Source organism: Pristis pectinata, chromosome 31 (genome assembly GCF_009764475.1).
Source record: "Pristis pectinata isolate sPriPec2 chromosome 31, sPriPec2.1.pri, whole genome shotgun sequence".
NCBI lineage: Eukaryota > Metazoa > Chordata > Chondrichthyes > Rhinopristiformes > Pristidae > Pristis > Pristis pectinata.
The window spans coordinates 6,029,486-6,043,669 of record NC_067435.1 but is presented as its reverse complement, the minus strand read 5'-3'; the positions used below and the strand labels follow the sequence as shown (position 1 = coordinate 6,043,669).

Genomic DNA, 14,184 nt, shown 5'->3' with positions numbered 1-14,184 from the left:
CCTGTAGAAATTTGCAAGAGTCTCTGGTGACATACCAAATCTTTTGACAGATCTGACTATTAATGCTGGAAAAAAAAGCAAAACACCGCAGATGGTGGAAATTGGAAACACAAATCAGAGAGTGGAGGTGCTCAGAAGATCAGACAGCATCTGTGGAGAGAGAAACAGGGTCAATGTTTCAGCTCAAAGACCCTTCCTCAGAACTGGAAAAACTGAGAAATCGAGGCAAGGGGGAGTGTCTGCGATAGGGGGGAGACCAAGTTTGCGAAGGTGACACAATGTGAGCAGATGAATGAACGCAGTTAGAGAGAAAGAGATAAAGAAAAGATCTGTGGGATGTGAGTGGAGCACGTGCTGGAAATCTGAAACAAAGGATAATGCTGGAAAAACTCAGCATTCTGCTTCCCTCACCACAGATACTGCCTGACCTGCTGCGTACTGCCAATGCTGTACTTTCAATGCACATTCAAGGGAGGGGCTGGGCAATTAACTGACATTTGAATGTAACCAACCCCACTCTAGGCTCAGTCACATGAAAGATCAATGGAGCAATGGGAGGCCTCTTTCCTCCCCTGCTCCCTCAACACCACCATCCAATGAAAAGCAGCTCCAGTACAGAAGGAGGGGCAACTGCAGATCTTCCACACTGTTATAGACAGGCACCTTCTGTGTCCAATGGGATGGAGGGCAGGATACCAACCATCTCAACTTCTAACAGGTGACGGACCATTTGGTTCCTTGAGTCAATTGGATTTGTTCCTTAACTCCATCCACCTGTCTTTCTTCCTCAAGCTTAAGTTCCTTCCCAAGGAAAGTCACTCAGTCCTTTAGTCCAGCGAGGGTCTGTTCTGTGTTTAAGCCGGTGTGTTGCTTTATCCAGACCTGCAGAGTCCATGTGTAACAGAGAGCAACAGTGTTTACTATTGAGAGGGATTTTCCCTGTTCACACAGATATCGACGAGTGTAAATCCTCGCCCTGTCACAAAGACGCAACTTGTAGCAACTCAGTTGGTTCCTATCAGTGCGACTGCAACACAGGCTTTCAGGCATCACCTGCGACCGCCACCCTCACTGCAGGGAAGGTCTGTGAAGGTAAGGACTTTATATCACCATGAAATGGAGAATAAATCTCAAATTCTGGTTGTGGATGTCAGTCGTCCAGGATTGTCCTGCAGATTCCTGGAATTGAAGAAGAATTTGCACTGCGCAAATCTCACAGAAGAATTGTTATGGGGAGGGGGGAGTAGGATGGGAAGGTTATCATGGGGTTTTCTATTGTTTCTTTTGACAGGTCAGTTCAAATGGGCAGGCAAATGTGAGTCGCAGGTCAGATAGACATCTTGGTTGGCATGGGCTACATTTCTGTGCTATTTGACTCTATACCTCTATATTTTAGAGTTTGGGAAATGAATTTAATGTCCAGGCAGGATTTGGGAACAGGAGATTGTGTATGCATCGTCCAGGAACAGGTTTGACCAGAGTTGACAGCTCTAGCTGGCATGGTGGTTACTTTCCAATCCTGGATCTCAAACTCTCACACGGTCCAACATCACACTCTCGGAGGACATTCAGTGAGGGAATGCGAAATCCATGGGGACACAGAGAGAGAAGGGAAGAGTCAGAGATGGACCACGTACAGATGAGAGCAGCATGGAAACTGGCAACAAAAATGATGTTTTCCAGTTCTGTCTGAGTGCAGGAAGCAGCACCAATGCAGTCTTCGATGGGCTGGACAAAGAGTTGAGGGGGGTGGTCTGGACGGACTGAAACAAGATCTGCTCCTCGTGTCCCACCAAAAGACAGGTGTAGCTTGGGCCCTTGTGAATTTCCACAGCTACAACTTTGTCCTGGAGAAAGTGAGACATGTGTTACAGGGACAAACAATGTTTACAGTTGTGAAGGATTTTCCATGTTCACGCAGATATCGACGAGTGTAAATCCTCGCCCTGTCCACATCGCACAACTTGTAACAACACATTGGGTTCCTACCAGTGCAACTGCATCGCAGGGTTTCAGGCATCACCTGCAACCGCCAGCCTCACTGCAGGGAAGGTCTGTGAAGGTAAGGACTTGATACCACCATGAAATGGAGAATAAACCCCAAGGTGGTGTTCGTGTTGTCAATCCTCCGGGATCATCCTGCAGATTCCCATATGTAAAGAATAAGCAGATAGGGGCTGCACTGTGTAAATCCCACAGAAAAGTCATGGGTGTTGGAAAAGGGGTGTGTTTTCATTTTTTTTTGTCATTAGTTCTGAATATTTTAGATAGGGGGACATGAATTTATTGACCAAGCAGGTGCCTTAGAAACAGGAGACCGTGAAACGCAACCTTCAGGAACATGTCCGACCTAGTCGACACCTCCAGCTGCCGTGGTCATTACTGTTCCAATCCTGGATCCCAAATTCCCACATGGACCAACATCACACTCTCAGAGCACGTTCAGTGGAGGGGCTGGGCAATCCACTGGGACCAGAATGTGACCAACCCCAGCCTAGGCTCAGAGCCACATTAAAGACCAATGGAGCCATGGACATGCTGTACACCTCCCCAACCCCCACTCTCCCCCAGCAACACCCATCCATTAAACAACAGCTCCAATGGAGAAGGCAGGGCTACTGCTGACCTTCTCCACTGGGATCTGTAGGTGTTGACAGGCAGCTTCTTGATCCAATGGGACGGAGGGCAGGCTACCAACCATCTCAGCTTCTAACAGGTGGGAGGCCATTTGGTTCCCTGATTTAATCGATCCAGGATGGTCTGTTCCTTAATTCCATCCACCTGCCTTTCTTCCTCAACCCTTAAGGCCCTTCTCCAGAAAAGTCACTCAGTCCTTTGTTCCAACGAGGGTCTGCTCTGTTTTTAAGCAGCACACCGGTGTGTTGCTTCATCCAGACCCACAGAGTCCACATGTAACAGGGAGCAAACAGTGTTTACTATTGTGAAGGATGTTCTCTGTTCACACAGATATCGACGAGTGTAAATCCTCGCCCTGTGACAAACATGCAACTTGTAACAACTCAGTCGGTTCCTACCAGTGCAACTGCATCGCAGGGTTTCAGGCATCACCTGCGACCGCCAGCCTCACTGCAGGGAAGGTCTGTGAAGGTAAGGACTCGATATCACCATGAAATGGAGAATTAATCCCAAATAGGGGTCGCTGTTAACAATCTTACAGGACTGTTCTGCAGATTCCTGGAACTAAAGAAGACTGTTACGGCACTGCACTGTGCGAAGTCCCACAGAAGGATCATTGTGAGGGGTGTGAGGTTCATCCTGGGGTCTTCTTTTGTTTCTTTTGACAGATCTGATCATTATCTTTGAATATTTTAGGGTTTGTGAAATGAATTTATTGACCAGACAGGTCCTTTGGAAACAGGAGATCACGTAATGAATCATCCATGAACACATTTGACCAGAGTTGACAGCCCTAGCTGGCATGATGGTTACTATTCCAATCATGGATCCCAATCTCTCTCATGGTCCAATGTCACACTCGCAGAGCACGTTTAGTGAGGGGCTGGAAAATTCATGGGGACACAGATATGATCCAGAGAGGGAACGGAAGTGTCACAGACGGACCATGTAAAGATAGAAATTGGCAGCAAAAATGATAATGTTTCCAAGTTCTATAGGAGTGCAGGAAGCAGCACCAATGCAGTCGTCGATGGACTGGAGAAAGAATTGAGGGAGATGGTCTGAATAGGACTGAAGCAATGTCTGTTCCTCATGTCCCACCAAAAGACAGGTCCATGTGAATTCCCACAGCTACACCTCTGTCCTGGAGAAAGTGAGTGGAGTTGCAGGACATGCTGTTCAAAGTGAGAATGAATTCACTCAAGACGTATGGAGGGGAACTGGTTGGGCCTCAGTTCAAGAAACAGAACATTTTTTGCTCACAGTGTGGTTTCTCCTACACTGGAGAGACAAAATGCAGAGGGTGAGCACTTTGTTGTGCACCTGCTTCTGTCAGCAGGGGGCAGCCCTGAGCTCCCAGTTGCCTGTCACTACAGTTCTCTACCCTGCTCTCACTTGGATCTGTCTGTGCCCTCCTGCACTGTTCTAAGGAGGCAAACCATAAGCTTGAGCAACAACACCTCATCTTCCATCTGAGTACACGGCAGCAGTTTGGTATTGAATCCAATAATTACAGGTAACTTGCTTTTCCTGTGGATATCAGAACTGGCCAGTTCTGCTGTAAGTTAACTGTGTGCATTTCCTCAGATTTTCTCTCCTCTGACACTGCCTGATCTGCTGAGCATTTCCAGCAGACTTGGTTTGCATTTCAGTCTCGAGAAGTTGGTAAGGAGCTGCCTTCTTGTAATGCTGCAGTCGTACCAGCGAAGAAGCTCCAAAGTACCGTTGGGTAGGAATTCCAGGATGCGGATCCAGTCATGAGGAAGGAATGCCAAAGTATTTCCAAATCAGGGAGATGAACGTCCTGGAGGAGAACCTGCAGATGGTGGTGTTCCCATCTGCCTGAAGCCCTTATCCTTGGTGACAGAGGTCTCAGGTTTGGAAGGTGCTGTTGGGTCAGCAAAGGCAGGTAATTGGGTGATTTCCTAAACCATTTCATGGGGCATTTGAGAGTCACCATGTTGGTGGGTCTGATCACGCAGCTCAGACCAAGCAAGCATGTCAGATTTCCTTCCCTGGAGGACATCACAGATGTGTTTTTATGACAACTTGTTCATTTTTGCGAGCACCATCACTCAGGACGAGTTGTTTCCTGAATTCCAGCTGCTGTGGTGGGATTTGAATTCCATGTTGTAGATTCCTACCCTGGCAATTTTATCAATGCACCATTAACATTCTCTCAGTGTCCACATGTAACAAGGTCCACATGTAACATGTTTATGACTGTGAAAGACTTTTCTGTGTTCACACAGATATCGACGAATGCAAATCTTCGCCCTGTTCACAACATGCAACATGTAACAACATATTGGGTTCCTACCAGTGCAACTGCATCGCAGGGTTTCAGGCATCTCCTGCAACCGCCACCCTCACTGCAGGGAAGGTCTGTGAAGGTAAGGACTTTATATCACCATGAAATGGTGAATAAACTTCAAGGTGGTGTTGGTGTTGTTAATCTTCCAGGATTGTCCTGCAGATTCCTTGAAATAAGGAATAAACAGACAGGGGCTGCACTGTGTAAATCCCACAGAAAAGTTGTGGTTTTTGGAAAAGGGGTGGGTTTTCTGTTTTTTGATCATTACTTACGAATATGCTGACACCTCCAGCTGCCGTGGTCATTACTTATTCCAATCCTGGATCCCAAATTCCCACATAGACCAACATCACACTCTCAGAGCACGTTCAGTGGAGGGGCTGGGCAATCCACTGGGACCAGAATGTGACCAACCCCAGCCTAGGCTCAGAGCCACATTAAAGACCAATGGAGCCATGGACATGCTGTACACCTCCCCAACCCCCACTCTCCCCCAGCAACACCCATCCATTAAACAACAGCTCCAATGGAGAAGGCAGGGCTACTGCTGACCTTCTCCACTGGGATCTGTAGGTGTTGACAGGCAGCTTCTTGATCCAATGGGACGGAGGGCAGGCTACCAACCATCTCAGCTTCTAGCAGGTGGGAGGCCATTTGGTTCCCTGATTTAATCGATCCAGGATGGTCTGTTCCTTAATTCCATCCACCTGTCTTTCTTCCTCAACCCTTAAGGCCCTTCTCCAGAAAAGTCACTCAGTCCTTTGTTCCAATGAGGGTCTGCTCTGTTTTTAAGCAGCACACCGGTGTGTTGCTTCATCCAGACCCACAGAGTCCACATGTAACAGGGAGCAAACAGTGTTTACTATTGTGAAGGATGTTCTCTGTTCACACAGATATCGACGAGTGTAAATCCTCGCCCTGTGACAATCATGCAACTTGTACCAACACAAATGGTTCCTACCAGTGCAACTGCATCGCAGGTTTTAAGGCATCTTCTGCGACCACCAGCCTCACTGCAGGGAAGGTCTGTGAAGGTAAGGACTTTATACCAGCGTGAAACAGAGAATGAACTTGAAATTGACATTCCTCCAGGATTGTCCTGCATATTCCTGGAACTAAAGAAGAATATCACAGACTATCACTGTGCTAATTCCTACAGAAGAATCCTTTTGAGGGGTGTGGGGTTCAACCTGGGGTCTTCCTTTGTTTCTTTTGACAGATCTGATCATTATCTTTGAATATTTTAGGATTTGTGAAATGAATTTATTGACCAGACAGGTCCTTTGGAAACAGGAGATCACGTAATGAATCATCCAGGAACACATTTGACCAGAGTTGACAGCCCTAGCTGGCATGGTGGTTACTATTCCAATCCTGGCTCCAAACTCTCTCACGGTCCAACGTCACACTGTCGGAGGACATTCAGTGAGGAACTAGGCAATCCATGGGGACACAGATGTGATCCAGAGAGGGAAGGGAAGAGTCAGAGTTGGACCGTGTAAAGATGAGAGCAGTATGGAAACTGGCAGCAAAAACGAGAACGTTTCCAAGTTCTATAGGAGTGCAGGAAGCAGCACCAATGCAGTCATCGATGGTCTGGAGAAAGAGTTGAGGGAGGTGGTCTGAACAGGACTTAAGCAATGTCTGTTCCTCATGTCCCACCAAAAGACAGGTGTAGCTTTTGCTTATGTGAAGTCCCACAGTTACACCTTTGTCGAGAGAGTAAGGGGGCAGAAGTGAATATGTTGCTATTACTAAGGAGAAGATTTGGGTAGCTGAAATGTCTGAAGGTGGATAAGTCACCTGGACCGGATGGACTACACCCCAGGATTCTGAAAGAGGATGCTGAAGAGATTGTGGAGGCATTAGTGGTGATCTTTCAAGAATAACTAGATTCAGGAATGGTTCCAGAGGACTGGAAAATCACAAATGTCACTCCACAAGAAGGGATGGAGGCAAAAGACGAAATTATAGGCCAGTTTGCCTGACTTCAGTGGTTAGTAAGATGTTGGAGTCCATTATTAAGGATGAGGTTGCGGGGTACTTGGAAGCACGTGATAAAATAGGCCAAAGTCAGCATGGTTTCCTTAAGGGGAGATTGTGCTTGACAAATCTGTTGGAATTCCTTGAGGAAATAACAGGCAGGATAGACAAAGGAGAGTCAGTGGATATTGTTTACTTGGATTTTCAGAAGGCTTTGATAAGATGCCGCACATGAGGCTGCAAAACAAGACAGGAGCCCACGGTATTACAGGGAAGGTACTAGCATGGATGGAAGATTGGCTGATTGGCAGAAGGTAAAGAGTGGGAATGAAGGGGGCCCTTTCTGGTTGGCTGTCGGTGACGAGTTGTATTCCACAGGGGTCGGTATTGGGTCCGCTACTTTTCACATTATATGTTAATGATCTGGATGACGGAATCGATGGCTTTGTGGCTATCAAGTTTGGAGGGGCAGGTAGTGTTGAGGAAACAGGGAGTCTGCAGAATGACTTGGACAGGTTGGGAGAATGGGCAAAGTGGCAGATAGAATACAGCGTAGGGAAGTGTGTGTTCAGGCACTTTGGTAGAAGGAATAAAGGCCTAGACTATCTTCTAAATGGGAAGTGAATTCAGAAATCGGAGGTGCAAGGGGACTTGGGAGTCCTCGTGCAGGATTCCCAAAAGGTTAACTTGCAGGTTGAGTTGGTAGTAAGGAAGGCAAATACAATGTTAGCATTCATTTTGAGAGGACTAGAATATAAAAGCAAGGATGTAATGCTGAGGCGTTATAAGGCATTGGTCAGACAACATTTGGAGTATTGTGAACAGCTTTGGGCCCCTTATCTGAGGAAGGATGTGCTGGCGTTGGAGAGGGTCCAGAGGAGGTTTACGAGAATGATTCCGGGAATGAAAGGGTTAATGTTTGAGGACCGTTTGATGTCTCTGGGCCTGTACTCAATGGAGTTCAGAAGGATGAGGGGGGATCTCATTGAAACCTACCAAGTATTGAAAGGCCTGGATAGAGTGGACATGGAGAGGATGTTTCCAGTAGTGCGAGAGTCCAAGACCAGAGAGCTTAGTACAGAGGTGAGGAGGAACTTCTTTATCCAGGGGTGGTGAATCTGTGGAATTCATTGCCACAGACGGCTGTAGAGGCCAAGTCATTGAGTATTTAAAGCGGAGGCTGATAGCTTTTCGATTAGTAAGGGTGTCAAAGGTAATGGGGAGAAGGCAGGAGAACGGGGTTGAGAAGGAAAAATAAATCAGCCATGATCGAATGGTGGAGCAGACTCGATGGGCCGAATGGCCTAATTCTGCGTCTATGTCTTATGGTCTTATGGTCTTATGGTCCTGGAGAAAGTGAGGCATGTGTAACAGGGAGCAAAACAATGCTTACGATTGTGAAAGATTTTCCCTGTTCACACAGATATCGACGAATGTAAATCTTCGCCCTGTAAACAAAATGCAATTTGTAACAACACATTGGGTTCCTACCAGTGCAACTGCATCACAGGGTTTCAGGCATCTCCTGCGACTGCCACCCTCACTGCAGGGAAGGTCTGTGAAGGTAAGTGTTGGTGGTGTTGGTGTTGTCTGTCCTCCAGGATGGTCCTACAGATTCCTGGAATTAAAGAATAATCACATGGGCACTTCCCTGAGTACATCTCACTGAGAAGTTATAGATGGGATGGGGTGTTCGAATAATGGTGGGATTCTATTTTGTTTCTTTTGACAGACCTGATCATTACTTCTGAATACGTTAGATACAGGGGCATGAATCTATTGACCAAACAGGTCCCTTAGAAACAGGAGACTGTGAAACGCAACCTTTAGGAACACGTCCGACCTAGTTGACAGCTCCAGCTGCCATGGTCATTACGGTCCCAATCCTGGATCCCAAATTCCCACATGGTCCAACATGAAAGAGCACATTCCATGGAGGGGCTGGGCAATCCACCGGGACCGAGATGTGACCAACCCCAGCCTAGGCTCAGAGCCACATTAAAGATCAACAGAGCCATGGGCATCCTGTACACCTCCCCATCCCCCACTCTCCCCCAGCGACACCCATCCATTAAACAACAGCTCCAACGGAGAAGGCGGGGCTACTGCTGACCTTCTCCACTGGGATCAGCAGGTGTTGACAGACAGCTTCTTGGTCCAATGGGACGGAGGGCAGGCTACCAACCATCTCAGCTTCTAGCAGGCGGGCGGTCATTTTGGTTCCAGGTTGGTCTGTTCCTTAATTCCATCCACCTGTCTTTCTTCCTCAACCCTTAAGGCCCTTCCCAAGAAAAGTCACTCAGTCCTTTGTTCCAACGAGGGTCTGCTCTGTGTTTATGCTCCGGTGTGTTGGTTCATCCAGACCCACAGAGTCCACGTGTAACAAGGAGCAAACAGTATTCACTATTGTGAAGGATGTTCCCTGTTCACACAGATATCGATGAGTGTGAATCCTCGTCCTGTGACAGTCATGCAACTTGTAAGAACACATTCGGTTCCTACCAGTGTATCTGCAATGTGGGGTTGAAGTTATCATCTGAGATCAGCGTCACTGGCGGCAGAACCTGTGATGGTAAGGACCTTAAATAAGCATGAAATGGAGATTAAGTGTCAATCAGAGTTGGGGTTGCCAAATCTCCAAATTGTCCTGCAGATCCCTGGAATTATAGAACAATCTAACAGGCGCTGCTCTGAGCAAAGGTCGCAGTAAAATCATGGTGCATTCACTCATTCTGATCATCGCAGCACCCAAGAGATTATGATGGTCAGGGAAGGATTGGATGGGTTGGACATTTTTCTCCAGAAAAGAGAAGGTTGACAGATGCCCTGATGGAGGTGTTCGGAATTATGAAATGTTTTGTCGGATTTGATGCAGGGCGAGACCTTCTACTTGAGGAGGAGTCCAAAGTAAGGACTAGAAATATAAGTTAGTCTTAAGAAACATAAGAAATAAGAGCAGGAAGAGGCCATCTGACCCGTCGAGCCTGCTCCGCCATTGAATAAGGTCATGGCTGATCTGGCCGTGGACTCAGATCCACCTACCTGCCTTTTCCCCATAACCCTTAATTCCCCTACTATGCAAAAATCTATCTAACTGTGTCTTAAATGTATTTAATGAGGAAGCCTCTACTGCTTCCCTTGCAGAGAATTCCACGATTCACTACTCTCTGGGAAAGGCAGTTCCTCCTCATCTCTGTCCCAAATCTATTCCCCTGAATCTTGAGGCTATGTGTCCCCTAGTTCTAGTCTCACCGACTAGTGGAAACAACCTTCCTGCCTCTATTTTATCTATCCCTTTCATAATTTTATATGTTTCTATGAGACTCCCTCTCATTCTTCTGAATTCCAGTGAGTATAGTCCCAGGCAACTCAATCTCTCTTTATAGGTTAAACCCCTCATCTCTGGAATCAACCTGGTGAATCTCCTCTGCACCGCCTCCAAAGCCAGTACATCTTTCCTCAAGTAAGGAGACCAGAACTGCACGCAGTACTCCAGGTGCAGCCTCACCAGTACCCTGTACAGTTGCATCATAATCTCCCTGTTCTTAAATTCAATCCCTTGAGCAACGAAGGCCAACATTCTATTTGCCTTCTTGATAATCTGTTGCACCTGCAAACCAACCTTTTACGATTCATGCACAAGCACTCCCAAGTCCCTCTGCACAACAGCATGCTGCAATCTTTCACCATCTAAATAATAATCTGATCTTCTATTTTTCCTTCCAAAGTGGATGATCTCACATTTACCAACATTGTACTCCATCTGCCAGACCCTTGCCCACTCTCTTGACCTATCTATATCTCTCTGCAGACTCTCCGCATACTCTGCACAATTTGCTTTACCATCAATTTAGTGTCATCAGCAAACTTAGATCCACTACACTCCGTCCCCTCTTCCAAATTGTTAATGTCTATCACGAACAGTTGCGGGTCCAGCACCGACCCCTGCGGCACCCTGCTCACCACTGACTGCCAACCACAGAAACACCCATTTATCCCAACTCTCTGCCTTCTATTGGTTAACCAATCCTCTATCCATGCTAATACATTACCCCCAACTCCATGCATCCTTCTCTTATGGATAAGTCTTTTATGTGGCACCTTATCAAACGCCTTCTGGAAATTCAAGGATACAACATCCACCCGTTCCCCTCTGTCCATTGCGCTCATTATATCCTCAAAGAACTCCAGTGAGTTTGTCAAACAGGACCTGCCCTCCCTGAATCCATGCTGTGTCTGCCTGATGGAACCACTTCTATCCAGATGTCTCGCTATTTCTTCCTTAATGATAGCTTCAAGCATTTTCCCGACTACAGACATTAAGCTAACTGGCCTATAGTTACCTGCCTTTTGCCTACATCCTTTTTTATAAAGTGGCATGACATTCGCTGTCTTCCAATCTGCCGGGACCTGCCAGAATCCAGAGAGTTTTGGTAAATTATCACAAACGCCTCTACTATAACTTCCGCCATTTCTTTCAGTCCCTGGGATGCATCCCATCAGGACCAGGGGACTTGTCTACCTTTAGGTCTGCTAGTTTGCTCATCGCTACCTCTCTAGTGATGGCGATTGTATCGAGGTCCTCACCTCCCATCGCATCCACAACATCTCTCTTTAGCATGTTAGATGTGTCCTCCACCGTGAAGACTGACACAAAATAGTCATTCAAGGCCTCCACATTACCCAATATTAATTTCCCCTTCTCATCTTCCAAGGGACCTACGTTCAATTTAGCCGCCCTTTAATGCTTTATATAATAATAAAAACTTTTACTATCTGTTTTTATATTTTGTACTAGTTCACTTTTATAATCTATCTTCCCTTTCGTTATTGCTTGCTTAGTGGTTCTTTGTTGCTTTTTAAAGTTTTCCCAATCTTCCACTTTCCCACTACTCTTGGCAACTTTGTATGCACGAGCTTTTAGCTCGATGCCTTCTTTTATTTCCTTAGTTATCCAAGGCCGGTTCTCTCCACCCTTACTGTCCTTCCTTTTAACCGGAATATACTTTTGTTGAGCATCGTGAAAAATCTCTTTGAAAGTCTTCCACAGTTCCTCAACTGTCCCACCGCATAGCCTGTGTTTCCAGTCTATGCTAGCCAACTCCTCCCTCATCCCATTGTAGTCTCTCTTGTTTAGGCATAATACACTGGTTTTAGATTGAACAATTGCACTCTCCCTTTGTATGAGAAATTCAATCATACTGTGATCATTCTTTCCAAGAGGATCCCTAACGACAAGATCATTCATTTTAGCTGTCTCATTGCACAGGACCAGATCTAAGTTAGCATTTTCCCTTGTAGGTTCACTAACATGCTGTTCGAGAAAGCTATCACGGATGCATTCTATGAAGTTCTCCTCAAGACTGCCTCGACCAACTTGATTCACCCAATCTATGTGGAAGTTAAAGTCTCCCATGACAACTGTTGTTCCATTCTTACATGCATCAAATATTCCTTGGTTTATTGCCTGTGCCACTGTAATGTTTTTATTCAGTGGCCTGTAGGCAACTCCCACCAGTGATTTTTTTTTCCCTTTACCATTCCTCATCTCTACCCAGATGGACCGAATGTTCTGCTCCTCAGATCTTATATCGTCTCTCACTATCGCCCTGAACTCATCCTTAATTAAGAGCACTACCCCACCTCCCTTACCTTCCTGCCTGTCCTTCCATATTACCTGATACCCTTGGATATTTAATTCCCACTCATCTCCACCCTGCAACCACGTTGCTGTTGCACGAAGGGGTGTGATTCAGTGACCATTACAGAAACATAGTCACAAGTTCACCGACCTTGTTTCGAATGCTATGGGTATTCAGATAAAGTGCCCTTGCACTTATTGTCCTTTTAGAATCCAGTAACTTTTGCATCCTTTACGTTTGACTGTTCTGCACTCCATTCTTACTTTTCTCTTTTCTAGCTTTTGCTCTGGTCTCTCCTTTGCTTCTCTCTGTCTTTCTTCCTGGATTCCCACCCCACTGCCATATCCCCAACAGCACAAGCAAACAATCCCCCTAGGACATAGTCACAAATAATTCCAACAAGGAGTTACACATTGCCCTCCAGTACTGAAGGCCATTCAGCTGGCTCAGAGTCACTGCTGGCTCACTGAACAATCCTGGTGGTTCACAGAACAATCCCATTCCTGACTAATTTTCCCTGTGACCAATTATTACTGCGTTCCCATCAACTCCACACTGATTCTACCTCTCACCTACACTGGGGCGATTTACAGCAGTCAGTTAACCCACCAACCCGCAAGTCTTTGGGATGTGGGAGGAAACCGGACCACCCAGGGAAACCCATGTGGTCCCAGGGAGAACGTGCAAACCCCTGAGAGCACCAGAGATCGGTCTGAACCCCTGGGATGCCGGAGCTGGATTCACCACCGTGCCTCCCTGGTGCGAAGTCCAGGGGAGTCCACGCAGACAGTGGTTAATAACCTGGGGTAAGATAACTGGAGGCAGATGTAGATTCTGAGCAACAGGGGTCCAGCAGCACTCACTTTCCAGTCACAGTCTGTCGCTCCTTGTCATCCGCGCTGTTAATATTTGTACCTCTGTTCCTCTCTGCGACAGATGTGGATGAATGTGCGAATGAAACCGTGTGCCCCATCGACACGACTTGTCGCAACACCTTTGGGAGTTTTTACTGTGTCTGTGAAGCAGGACATCCCCCAGCACCGGGAGACACTCACCAGGCCTGTAGAGGTAAAAGCAGAATTAGCACTGAGAGCTGCTGTTGAAGGAATATAAACAGAAGATGCTGGAAACACTAAACAAGTCAGGCAGAACCCGTGGAAAGAAAAAGAGTTGGTGTTTTAAGTTTTATTGAAGGGTCTTCAACATAAAACATCAACTCTGTCTCTCTCTCCACAGTTGCTGCCTGACCTGCTGAGTGTTTCCAGCGATTTCTGTTTCGGTTTCAGATTTCCAGCATCTGCAGGTTTTTGATTTTCATTGACTGTGAAGGGGATACTTTGGGGTGTGCAGGGCCCGGTGGGGAGTGAGGTTGGGGCTGGGTCAGTGCGGGGGACTGAACTACACTTAGCAGAGTCTAAATGAGTTCCAGACTGCTGTTGGCCCTGAACTCTTGGTGCAGGATGAGCTCTGCGTCTCAGGCTTGTGAACAATATGCTGTAAGAAGAATATAGGAGTAGGGGTTAAACCATGTGCTCCACCATTCTACAGGGTCAGTAATAATATCCCCCCAACCCCCTCCCCCCACCCTCAACTCCACTTCCCTGCCCA

General features: G+C 46.7%; 1 protein-coding gene across 5 annotated transcripts in view; it reads left to right on the top strand.

Annotated features, from left to right (window-relative positions):
* LOC127585020 (adhesion G protein-coupled receptor E1-like) overlaps positions 1–14,184 on the top strand; it is a 54,939-nt gene that overhangs the window by 15,324 nt on the left and 25,431 nt on the right. For 2 of the 5 annotated variants that reach the window (XM_052042136.1, XM_052042135.1), the window contains 8 exons: positions 952–1,092; positions 1,922–2,062; positions 2,968–3,108; positions 4,890–5,030; positions 5,845–5,985; positions 8,358–8,498; positions 9,369–9,506; positions 13,513–13,644. In XM_052042136.1, the coding sequence (XP_051898096.1) occupies positions 952–1,092; positions 1,922–2,062; positions 2,968–3,108; positions 4,890–5,030; positions 5,845–5,985; positions 8,358–8,498; positions 9,369–9,506; positions 13,513–13,644 (1,116 nt within the window). The remainder of the gene's footprint in view (positions 1–951; positions 1,093–1,921; positions 2,063–2,967; positions 3,109–4,889; positions 5,031–5,844; positions 5,986–8,357; positions 8,499–9,368; positions 9,507–13,512; positions 13,645–14,184) is intronic. The other 3 variants (XM_052042138.1, XM_052042137.1, XM_052042139.1) reach the window with 3 other exon arrangements.